At 42.6% G+C, this 13154-nt stretch overlaps 1 protein-coding gene across 4 annotated transcripts in view; it reads left to right on the top strand.

Annotated features, from left to right (window-relative positions):
* Positions 1-13154, top strand: part of USE1 (unconventional SNARE in the ER 1) — an 85509-nt gene that overhangs the window by 36332 nt on the left and 36023 nt on the right. For all 4 annotated transcript variants that reach the window (XM_069964433.1, XM_069964435.1, XM_069964434.1 and 1 more), the window contains one exon: positions 110-188. In XM_069964433.1, coding sequence (XP_069820534.1) covers positions 110-188 — 79 coding nt within the window. The remainder of the gene's footprint in view (positions 1-109; positions 189-13154) is intronic.

Here is a 13154-nt window from a genome sequence, read left to right as displayed (position 1 = left end):
GAAGAGAAGAAGGTTATTTTATGTGTTTAGGCTGGGAGGGTGATGAGGATTCTTGAATGCTTCATATAATTCACAATGGTAAAATATGTAATGTTTTTTCTCCCAACAGCAAACCTTCTCCAGAACTACTGATTGAATACTGTAGAAAGGTGGACTTTCTGAAGGGCCTGTTAGAAGCTGAAAAATTGGTAAGATGTAATATTGGAAGTGGTATGAAATGTGAAATTTGTTAATGTTTTAAAAAATGATCAAATGTATGGACTGTAGGATAGTATTTGAAGTGTGCTACCACACTTTCCACTCCCACCCTTTGCAGCAGCTCTCAGCAGTCCTGATCCCTAGTCCAACAGCCTTCGTAGCTCCTGTCGTCACTGAAAGACCCAGCGCCATAGCAATGGGTCTCTCGCTGGAGACAGGAGCTATGGAGACAGAATGGGATGTTCTGTCTCCTAAGGTTTCAATGTATGCTGTGGAGAGCGGCAAGAAAATAGATGTACATTACAGAAATGACTAAATGCCAAACATAAAAATGGACATTGCACTACTCAATAGAACAAGGGTGCGCAGTATATGACACATGAAAAGACTATACACCATGCAAAAAGGAAGAAAAATGTCAAATTGAGAAAACCAGCACAACAAAGTACTCAGAAAATACAGATACTTTATTGGGTAAATATGTGTAACCAATACACAAAACAATAGCTGGTTAATAATACAACTCTCAAAGGGTCCTAGAAGAAATCTAGAGACAAATGGACACATAGTATGTCCAGTGTCGGACTGGGGTACCTGGGGCCCACCAGAGGAAATGATCTTTGGGGCCCACCAATAAAGAACCAGTGAGACAGGAAATGCTGACCCGATCCTTTCCTTGGTTCATCAGTATCTGTGACAACTTCCTAATGAATAACATGTTTTCAGTCGAACTAAAACTCTCAGAATACCCTACACTAAATCTCTCAGGGTATAATGAGAGTTGTAGTTTCTGAGAGGATGACCCTTTAAAAATTATTGCTATGTAGAGGATTCTGAAGGTCCAGCAATAAATCTCTACAGCGCCAGTTATCAGAGGATTGTCTATTCACTGTACTACAAATCCCAACATATTCTAAGAGCTGTAGACTGTCAGTAAATGCTGGGAGTTGTAGTGTCTGCAGGTGTTATAGTTGGCGGATCCTAGGTGTATTGTACACTGGATGCTGTATGGAAGATCAGAATGCGTAGCCCCCTCTGTGCAGCATTCCCCCACAATACATAGCCCCCTCTGTGCAGCATCCCCCCCACAATACATAGCCCTCTCTGTGCAGCATCCCCCCAATACATAGCCCCTCTGTGCAGCATCCCCCAATACATAGCCCCTCTGTGCAGCAGCCCCCCTCTGTGCAGCATCCCCCAATACATAGCCCACTCTGTGCAGTATCCCCCAATACATAGCCCCCTCTGTGCAGCATTCCCCACAATACATAGCCCTCTCTGTGCAGCATCCCACAATACATAGCCCTCTGTGTGCAGCATCCCCCCCACAATACATAGCCCCCCTCTGTGCAGCACCCCCCCACAATACATAGCCCCCCTCTGTGCAGCATCCCCCAATACATAGCCCCCCTCTGTGCAGCATTCCCCCCAATACATAGCGCCCCTCTGTGCAGCATCCCCCATGTAGAATTAAAAACAATAATAAAATCCTACTCACCTCTCACAGCGATCCCCAGCAGTCTTTCTCCTGGAGCTCCGGTCCCATGCAGTGTCCTGGGCTTCTTTCCTCTTCAGGCCTCCAGGCCTCGGCGCTGGTGTGCGTCCAGGAAGTGACGTCACCGGGAGGAGGACGCTCTAGCAGACGTGCCTGCGCGCGGCACCTCTGCTGCTATTGGAGGGTGATTTAAAGGGGCAGAGCGGCCGCAAGTGAACCCGGCGGCCGCGGTCCCCCGAAAACAGAATGTTGGGCAGGGCCCCCAGAGAGTAATACAGTGCTTCTGAGGCTGGGGCCTAGTCAGGTGATGACAGCAGCACTGTATTACTGTCTGGGGCCCAGGTGCCAGACAGTCAGTGTGTGGGCGGAGGGGCCCACCGGAGGATCCTCCGGTGGCCCAGTCCAACACTGAGTATGTCAGACCTACTCCTAAGCAGTACAAATTTTAAACAAATAAATGCCCCCACCTACTGTCATGTGCAAAACTAAAGTAAAGTTCAAGTGCTAAGTATAAGTGCAAAGTCAGAATATGCTGAAAATAAAGAGCAAAATAGTACCAAAGTGCAGCATAAAAGGATGGGGCAAAAACAAAGAATAAAAGTATATCACCCAATTCTGGTAAATAGGAGAACCAGAACAGCTCAGCCCAATTTTTGATGAAAAGACTTGAGATACTCTTAAATTTTTTTAAAAATGAAATCAGGGCCATTACCTTTTTTTGCATTTATTATTAAAGTGACTCTGTACCCACAATTTGACCCCCCCCCCCCCCCCCCCCAAACCGCTTGTACCTTAGGATAGCTGCATTTAATCCAAGATCTGTCCTGGGGTCCGCTCGGCAGGTGATGCAGTTATTGTCCTGAAAAACAACTTTTAAACTTGCAGCCCTGTGTCAAATTAGCGTGGCCTAGAGTGTCTATGCCCTAGGCTTGCAACACCTCTCCATGCCACCTCCCCGCCCTCTTTACCATTAGGAATGCCCCAGGCAGGAATTCTCCTAATCATCACCTGTCTAAAAACTGCACATGTGTTGGATCGTTAAGGCACCTGTGCAGTGTTCAGACAGGTAATGAATAGGAAAATTCCTGCCTGGGGCATTCCTAATGGAGAAGAGGGCGGGGAGGTGGGATGGAGAGGTGTCGCAATTCTATGACACAGACACTTTAAGCCACAGTAATTTGACACAGTGTTGCAAGTTTAAAAGTTGTTTTTTAAATAATAACTGCATCACCTGCCGAATGGACCCCAGGACAGATCTTGGATTAAAAGCAACTATCTGAAGGTATAAGCGATTTGGAGGGGTCAGATTGTGGGTACAGAGTCACATCGAAACATGATTACTGTTCACTCTGCACTTTTTCTTAGATATCCTTTCAGCTTATACACATTAAGCTAAGCTGTTTAAAGTTTAGTGTGTTAAGGGTAGTTTCTCTTTTTTTTTTTTTTATATCCAGCATGCATTAGGTGTGGGTTTTTTCCCATTCTTCAACAGAAGTTCTTGGATCAAGTGCTCAGAGTCCATTGCTGATGTACTGAGAAAACCACAACTGAAAGAAATTAACAAACATTTATCAACTAATCACAAAGTTTTAAAACAAGGTTTAAAACCAATAATTTTCCGTCCATGTATCTCCCTGTTTAATAGGGCATGTGCCGCCACCAGTGGCAGCATATTGTAGCCACAGGTTTGTACTCATATTCAAATTGGCACTAAAAGTGTAGAGCAATCAAAAAATACAGAAGATTATAGTTATAAGGGAAGCATTCTCAGTCTCCTCTCCTACTTTCAGCAGAAAGGCGATTTTAATACACATAGTTAACAGGCTTCTGTGTATAGCCCCGGAAAAGGTGGTGTTGGGTAAGGAGCGCACTTCTCTAATGAATACACTGGACACTGAAAGGCTGCTATATAGTATATAATGTTGCATTACTTCTAATAGCCATATGGCTCAAAAGATGCAGTTTTAGCCTCTAGGAGTATGGACCATAAAGAGCTGATAGAGAAGTTGGAGAAAATTGGACTTAACCCCTGGATAGTTCAGTGGATTTGTGGTTGGTTGAAGGATAGATGTCAGAGGGTTGTTGTTAATGGTGTATATTCCGAGCAGAGACTGGTTACGAGTGGTGTGCCACAAGGGTCTGTTCTGGGTCACTATTCTTTTTAATATGTTTGTAAGTGACCATAGGAGGTGGTTTGGTATGTAAAGTTTGTCTGTTTGCTGACGACACAAAAGTTTGCAATAGGATTGATATTCCTGGAAGTGCCAGTAATATGGAAAATGATTTAGCTTTGCTAGATAAGTGGTCCAAACTGTGGAAATTGAAGTTCAACGTTTCCAAATGTAAAATAATGCACTTGGGAAGAAGTATCACGTCGGCAGTACTGTGTTGGAAAAGACTTCAGAAGAGAAGGATTTAGGGGTAGTCATTTCTGACTTGAAATGAGTCACCAGTGCAACTAGGCGGTGGGGAAAGCAAATTGTATGCTGGGGTGTATAGCTAGAGGTATAACCTGTAGGAAGGAGATTGTGATCCCGCTGTATAGAGCTCTGGTGAGGCCACATCATGAATACGGTGTCCAGTTCTGGAGACCTCATCTAAAAAAGGACATTGATAAAATGGTGGAGGGTGTGAGGCATAAACCATATCAGGAAAGACTTAAGGATTTGAATCTGTATAGTCTGGAGGAAAGAAGGGAAAGGGGGGAACATGACTGAAACCTTTTAAGTATGTTAAAGGACTAAATAAGGTTCAAGAGGGGAGTGTTTTTAGTAAAAAACTGAGCTCAAGAACAAGAGGACACAGTGAGAGGTTAGTTGGGGGAAAGATCAGAAGCAATGTGAGAAAATATTATTTTGCTGAAAGAGTAGTAGATACCTGGAACAAACTTCCAGCAAAGGTGGTTGGTAAATCTACAATAACAGAATGTAAACATGCCTGGGATAAACCTATATCTATCCTAAGATAATAAGAAAGAAAATGCTAAAAGGGCAGACTAGATGGACCCAGTGGTCTTTTTCTGCCGACAATCTTCTATGTTTCTATGACCTATAATCGTAATGTGCCTTCTTTTAGTAATGCATTTAGAAAAATCTACGGACCCTTTCAATTTTTTTTTGCAAAAAAAAAAGTTTACCCCCATTATTTTGCACTCAATACCCCTAAGTAAAAACAATGGCCCAGTTTAAAAATGGTAAAAATCTTTGCTAATTTAGAGCCTTTAGTCGAAGCCCCTTTGGCAGTCACTACAACCCCAGTTTTCTTGGATACGTTGCCACGAGGTTTACACAACCTGGATTTAGGGATTTTCTACTTTACTTTTCTACAGATGTTTAACCTCTTAGGGACATATGACGTACCCGTACGTCATAGGTCCCCAAGAGGTGTTCAGAGCGCGGCCGCGGGTATTAGCGGGCATGGTCCGATCGCGGTGCCCTCTAATACAGTAATCAGATGCAGCTGTCAAAGATGACAGCTGCATCCGATTACCGGATCCAGCACTTCCCTGGTGTCTAGTGGGGTGGATCGCTCCTCTGGGACGTTGTCCCGGAGGAGCGATCCACACTTCTGTACACGCCGGGTGTCAGCTCCAAAATGGCGCTGATCCAGGCTCGGCACTCTGATGAGTGCCGATCTCATTGATCTTTGCTGTATAACTATACAGCAAAGATCTCAATAAGAGATCAATGCACTTATACTAGAAGTCCCCCAGGGGGGCTTCTAGTCTAAGTGTTAAAAAAAAAAAAAAAAAAGTGTTATTAGTAAAAAGCCCCCTCCACTAATAAAAGTTTGAATCACCCCCCTTTTCCCATGTTTTAAATAAAAGTAAATAAATAAACATGTTTGGTATCGCCCGAACTATTAATTAATCACATTACTGATCTTGTACGGTAAACTGCGTAAGCGCATAAAAGTCCCAAAGTGCAAAATTGCGCATTTTTGGTCGCATCAAATCCAGAAAAAAATTTAATAAAAAGCGATCAAAAAGTCGTATATGCGCAATCAAGGTACCGATAGAAAGTAAACATCATTGCGCAACAAATGACACCTCACACAGCCCCATAGACCAAAGGATAAAAGCGTTATAAGCCTGGGAATGGAGCGATTCTAAGGAACATATACACTCACCGGCCACTTTATTAGGTACACCTGTCCAACTGCACGTTACCACTTAATTTCTAATCAGCCAATCACATGGCGGCAACTCAGTGCATTTAGGTATGTAGACATGGTCAAGACAATCTCCTGCAATTCAAACCGAGCATCTGTATGGGGAAGAAAGGTGATTTGAGTGCCTTTGAATGTGGCATGGTTGTTGGTGCCAGAAGGGCTGGTCTGAGTATTTCAGAAACTGCTGACCTACTGGGATTTTCACGCACAACCATCTCTAGGGTTTACAGAGAATGGTCCGAAAAAGAAAAAACATCCAGTGAGCGGCAGTTCTGTGGGCGGAAATGCCTTGTTGATGCCAGAGGTCAGAGGAGAATGGGCAGACTGGTTCGAGCTGATAGAAAGGCAACAGTGACTCAAATAGCCAACTATTACAACCAAGGTAGGCAGAAGAGCATCTCTGAACGCACAGTACGTCGAACTTTGAGGCAGATGGGCTACAGCAGCAGAAGACCACCCGTTACTAGCATGGTGTACCTAATAAAGTGGCCGGTGAGTGTATTTGTTAACAATGGTTTGAATTTTTTACAAGCCATCAGATACAATAAAAGTTATACATGTTATATATCGTTGTAATCGTAACAACTTGAGGAACATGCATAACAAGTCAGTTTTAGCCCAGGGCTAAATGCGTTTTTTTGTTCAATTTTACCACACTTTGAATTTTTTCCTGGTTTCCCAGTGTACTTTATGCAAAAATTCAGCCTTTCATTGCAAAGTACAATAAGTGACGCAAAAAATAAGGGCTCATGTGGGTTTCTAGGTGGAAAAATGCAAGTGCTATGGCCTTTTAAGCACAAGGAGGGAAAAACGAAAACGCAAAAACGAAAAGTGGCTCAGTCCTTAAGGGGTTTCATGCTTTAACCCCTTAACGACATCGGGCGTAAATTTACGCCCTGATGCCGGTAAGGGAGTTCAGAGCGGGGCCGCGCGGCGGCCCCGCTCTGAACCGCGCCGGTCCCGGGTGCCGCGTGTAGCCCGGGACCGTAGGTATTAGCGGGCACGGTCCGATCGCCGTGCCCGCTAATACAGTAATCGGATGCAGCTGTCAAAGTTGACAGCTGCATCCGATTACCGGACGCAGCGTCATCCCTGGTGTCTAGTGGGGAGATCGCTCCTCCGGGATGTTATCCCGGAGGAGCGATCTCCGCAAATGAAGCCGGCCGGGGACCGCTCCAAGATGGCGCCGTCCCCGGCTCGGCACTCGTTTACTTCCGGCTGCAGCAGCCGGAAGTAAACGAGTGCCTATCTCATGGATCTCTGCAGCATATCTATGCTGCAGAGATCTCAATGAGAGATCAAAGCACTTATACTAGAAGTCCCCCAGGGGGGCTTCTAGTATAAGTGTAAAAGTAAAAAAAAAAGTGTTGTTAATAGTAAAAATCCCCCTCCCCTAATAAAAGTCTGAATCACCCCCCTTTTCCCAGGTTATAAATAAAAGTAAATAAATAAATACATAAACAAACATGTTTGCTATCGCCGCGTGCGTAATCGCCCAAACTATTAATTAATCACATTCCTGATCTCGCACGGTAAATGGCGTCAGCGCAAAAAAATCCCAAAGTGCAAAATTGCGCATTTTTGGTCGCATCAAATCCAGAAAAATTGTAATAAAAAGCGATCAAAAGTCGTATATGCGCAATCAAGGTACCGATAGAAAGAACACATCATGGCGCAAAAAATGACACCTCGCACAGCCCCATAGACCAAAGGATAAAAGCGCTATAAGCCTGGGAATGGAGCGATTTTAAGTGTTGTATATTTGTTGACAATGGTTTAAATTTTTTACAGGCCATCAGATACAATATAAGTTATACATGTTACATATCGTTTTAATCGTAACGACTTGAGGAACATATATAACAAGTCAGTTTTACCCCAGGGCGAATGGCGTAAAAACACATTTCCCCCAAATAAACAAAATGCGTTTTTTTTTTCAATTTCACCACACTTTAAATTTTTTTCTGGTTTCGCAGTGTACTTTATGGAAAAATTCAGCCTGTCATTGCAAAGTACAATTAGTGACGCAAAAAATAAGGGCTCATGTGGGTCTCTAGCTGGAAAAATGCAAGTGCTATGGCCTTTTATGCACAAGGAGGAAAAACCGAAAACGCAAAAATCGAAATTTGCTCTGTCCTTAAAGGGTTAATACAGCAATGGTATTGGGCAGGTCATGAGCAGGGCCTGGTTTTTCTAGGACATGAGGCCAAAAATTTCTTTATTTCCTTGGACCAGAGAATCTTGTTTCTTGTCCTTTTTTTTTTTTTAAGATTTTTTTTTTTTTTTTTATACAACGGATCACATGTCCAATCAAATGACTTCAAGTCTTAAAACTTATGTTTAAGTGAAATTTTAGCTTTTCCTTTTTACTAAATTTTCTAAAATCCTATTTTCATTCTTATTAGGCAGCGCTTATCTTCCAGCTGAGTTAATCAAGCAGGAATAGGGATGAAAAGTGAAGCAAGGAGGGGTTAAAGTCCTTGGCACTTCTAGAGCTTTGTCAATTGTTTGGGTGGATTCCTCTAGTAGATGCCTATAGAAGTCAATGGAGCTTGAATTCTGATTGAATTCTGCTCCAATTTTGCTCAAATTCTGCGCCTACTTTGCCAGAGCAAAATAGGCAAGGAATTTCAAGCAGAAAACATTCCTCTTTAATTCCTCACCTATTCCTTAGTGTGCCCTTACAGCTATTTATTACAGCTATTTAACAGTGTTGGTGTTTTGGAATGTAAATTGTAGCTGACAAATTCTTTTAAAGGGGACCTGTCATCCATCATTTTCATGCACTCTAAAACTCAAGTTATCAAGCAGTCTCCCCCTCCCCCACCTTGGTTGATAGATTTTCCTAGAGACATGTCTCATAGTTCAGGCAGCATGAAAGTGATGACAGATTTACTTTGATTAATGCAGTTACTATAAAGTGATCCTTTACTAGTGTTGAGCAGACCCGTCAAACTGTTTGAGTTGAACGGTTTCTGAACGCTAGGTGTTTGATCTCCTCTGTATGCAGAGTTGTATGAAGCCCTAGGGCAGCCAGGAAAACATGGATATAGCCTATAGCAGTATCCAGCATCTCCAGCCACGAGGAATCAAACGTCTAAGGGTCCATTTACACAGAAAGATTATCTGCCAAAGAGTTGAAGCCAAAGCCAGGAATGGATTTATAAAGAGGAGAAATCTCAGGCTTTCCTTTATGACATGTTCTCTGTTTATAGTCTGTTTCTGGCTTTGGATTCAAATCTTTGGCAGATAATCTGTCAGATAATCTTTCAGTGTAAATGGACCCTAAGGTTCGGAGAATGTTACTGAACCCGACCAGTCTGACAGGTCCACTTTAAAATTATCCTTTACCAGTTCTACAAAGTAGTTACATTCAAAGACTACAGGTCATTTAGTAGGCAACAGGTTTACAGAGCATATTGCCATGTATACATCACCCAGCTCTGCTCATAAATCCTCATTCTGCTGGTCCTCTGTAATAGCTGCCACGTTTTACCCCACACAATACTACGGCCCACTTTTGTGTCCCAAACAGTAATAAAACTTTATCTTTGTGTTCCTAAAGTGAATGATGCCTCCCTTTGTGTTTCTACACAGTAAAAAAAAAGTATCCTTTCTGCCCCTAAAAATAACAATACCCCCTGCAGCTGCTTGTGTATCATGTATACCTTTACCTGTTTCCTTCACTCTGTGGAGGATCTTTAGAATACACATGCTGCCCTAGTGTTTGGTAAGAGAGCAGTAACTTTAGCCCTAGGGTTGGGGGGTGCCCACAGGCTCTCATGGTTTAGGAGACCAGTCTCAACTGCAACCAATGTGACTCCTGTTGCTATGCAATTATATTGGCATTCAGTTCTTCTTATATATTCAGAAGCATTTTTTTTTTTTTTTAAATGTCCAGCAAATCGGTAAAATCTATAGAGCTGCTGTGTTATTGCTTTAAAATATTCAGGTATAACTATGTCTGATCTGTTAATTTTAAAAATTCTGAAACAAAGATTTTTAGCTTGGAATATTTCCACATTGTACACACCCATTCCACAACGTGTGAACTTTGCCTTATTCCATGTCCTGCTTTAAATGAAACCTTGATATTTTTTTTTTCCCCGACTGTTTGTAAGGAAGTTACTTCCTTTACTTTTCAAGGTTTCCTGTCCCCTAGATAGGTGTGACCCTCTCTTTAATAGTGCATTCTTGATTTTGAGGAAATCCTATTGGTATTAAAAGATCAGAGACTACATCCAGGACTGCATGCATCCATAAAAGCAGAATTTTTTAGCACATAAGAATCACAGTCGTCACTAATGCTTGGGTAGTTTTGAACACCAAGAGAAGGACTCTATATGAAATTAACAATCTACAGGTGACTGTTAATTACAGGCATTAATAAATTGTGCCATTAAAACAATAATGTCATCAAAACAACGCTTCTGATATGTCATAGGGCAATCTTGGAAGTTATGATCAGATGAGGTGTTTAGACCCCCACTGACCATTAAACCGAGCCTAGAGAAGCACTTGGCATAAAGCCTCTTTTCCAGCTCATTGTTCTTACCATAGGAAACGGATTCCATAGTAAATCTATAAACCCCGTCTCCTGTGCTAAGCGCTTATCCCACCCTGTTCCTGATTGGCTTGGGTCGGCACACCCAAGACCCTAAGTGATCAAAGCACTTGGCATGTCAAAAGTTGGGTGAAATGAGAGTAATCCTATAGGTATTACCTTGTGCATTAAAGCGACTCTGTACCCACGATTTGACGTGTCCCCCCCCCCCCCCCCCCCAACCACTTGTACCTTTGGATAGCCGCTTTTAATCCAAGATCTGTCCTGGGGTCCGTTCGGCAGGTAATGCAGTTATTGTCCTAAAAAACATCTTTTAAGCTTGCAGCCCGTGCCAAACAGGAGCATCTGTGCCCTAACTTTGCACAACCCCTCCGTCCCACCTCCCCACCCTCTTCATCATTAGGAATGCCACTGGAACATTTTCTCCATGCTGAACACTGCACAGCTGCTAAACGATCCAGCCCATGTTCAGTATTCACACAGCTGACGAATAGGAGGCAGTCTGCCTGGAGCATTCCTAATGATGAAGAGGGTGGGGAGAAGGGACGGAGGGGTCGTGCAAAGTTAGGGCACAGATACGGACCCCAGGACAGATCTTGGATTAAAAGCAGCTATCCGCTTTAAGCAGTGTCCTCCATCAATTTCAGTGATGGATATATGGCTATATTCATATGTTCCAGGCAGCAAGATTCAATGGCCAATCAACCAGGTTCAGTCAAACTTACTGTAAGTTCTCTCATATCTACTGTTGAGTAGGTATCTCTAAATAATGGGAACTGTTTGGCTTGCTTCTGCATTTAATAAATAAATATGAATGATAAAGAAGAAGAAGAAAAATAAAACCTCCCCAAAATAGTGCACACTTTCCTACACCTACATGCACATGTTCCATGGACATTAGGTGCTTAGGCATAAATATAGGTTTTCTGTCAGGGGGGCACGGTCCCAACAGTAGCTAACCACCAAGTTCATGAAAGAACGCCTGGACAAGAGTGCAGGACACTTCTCCTGAGGCTGCAGCTGTTTCCGGCCACAAGTCTGCATTCGCTGAAGGGAGGTGTCTAAAATACACACAGGTAAGGCATGTGACTGTACATTTGCATAAAGTTACATTAAGAACAAAGAATAGCATTCCAAAAATACTCAACTCATTTCGCTCATTTAAGCCAAGCGGGCTGGTGACAATCAGAGCTGATATCTATAAGGACTCTTTCTTCAACAAGAGCTGATGCCAGACCGATCAATCAGCAGGTGAAATCATCCTTTCTAGTCCACAGAACTGCATAGTCTCAGTATTCCCTCATGATGATCAGGCGGGAAACCCCTATACCTGTACTAACTGAATACATATGCTCTTTTAATCTAGTCTATAATTGCCGTTTAATTTTGCCAATATAGAACAATATACTAGGGCATAGAATGAAGTTTTATTTTTATAACAAACTGAAACACTCAATGCATCACCTATAGTTTTGTTTTTTTCTTCAGGTAATGCATGGTTTTCGTGAGGCTCTTTCAGATCTGAGTCCTCTTCTAACAGGAACCAATGGCTACATATGGCTCTGGTGATGGTCTCATTCATGGGAGACTTTTGGAAAATAAAAGTAAACCTCTTAGACATGTCTACATTGCTGGCACATTCCAGGGCATTCTTAACCATCTCCGATGTCTAGCCCCTGTGTGCAAGTCTCTCTTGCAGATCGCCAGCTTGTGCTAAAAAAGCTTGTCATCTGCTTGTGTCACCTGTACTGTTTTGTAATTTTATGGCATAAGCGGGCAAGCTGTAAGAGAGACCTGCTTACCGTGCCAGCAATGTAGACAGGTTTACCCTACCTAAATCTAATGGGAGTAGAATAAAAAAAAAAATAGGAGGTTGACGTTTAGCATTCAAAATTCTCCCCTGAATGAGACCATCATCATAGCCATACATAGGCATTAGTTCCTGTTAGAAGATAGAGCGAGCCTCACAAAAACCATGCATCACCTAAAAACAAAACTCTAGGTGTTGCATTGAGTATTACAAATTTTCATAAAAAAAGAAAAACTTAATTTTTTATTTTTATAGCGCAAACAGATTCCGCAGCACTTTACAATTCTGGGGGTGCGTACATAGACAAAAATATGAGAAAAACAGGTAATTATCAAACCCATACATGAGGAGTGAAGGCCCATCTTGGAAGAGCTTACAGACTATGGCCATGTTCCAGCTCTGTAAGAGACCGGCCGATCTGTGACCAGACGGATGATCTTTACAGCCACTGAATTTGGATGCTGGAGCAGCATAAGCATAAGAATTCCCCACTGCTCACAGTAGAGTGTGCGGCCGGAGCCGCACACTCCATTGTGTGAACTGACAGGGTTTTCTGCTGTCTCTATTCAATGAATAGTGTCTGCAGAAAACTGACATGTCAGTTTCTTGCGGCTCAACTAGGGATCCCGGCCAGAGTGTATACACACCAACTGGGATTCCCTCAGATGCAGCACTACGTAAGTACCGTAGAAATCACGGCTGTTACAACGGCCGTGATAACTACGGTACTTATGTAGTGTAAACATAGCCTATGGCTTCATAATATATTACCAGAGGGAAATAAAAAATGTGGGCAGTTCAAGTACTGCAAGCAATTGTTAAATCCAGCATACATCCATCTAGGTGAAAGAGCGTTTCATCTCCGATTTTACAGTTTGCAAAACAACATTCTTGCCCTTGTAAATTTGTACTATATT

The sequence above is a fragment of the Dendropsophus ebraccatus genome, chromosome 3 (genome assembly GCF_027789765.1).
Source record: "Dendropsophus ebraccatus isolate aDenEbr1 chromosome 3, aDenEbr1.pat, whole genome shotgun sequence".
NCBI classification, from domain to species: domain Eukaryota; kingdom Metazoa; phylum Chordata; class Amphibia; order Anura; family Hylidae; genus Dendropsophus; species Dendropsophus ebraccatus.
This window is presented reverse-complemented; position numbering and strand designations above follow the sequence as displayed.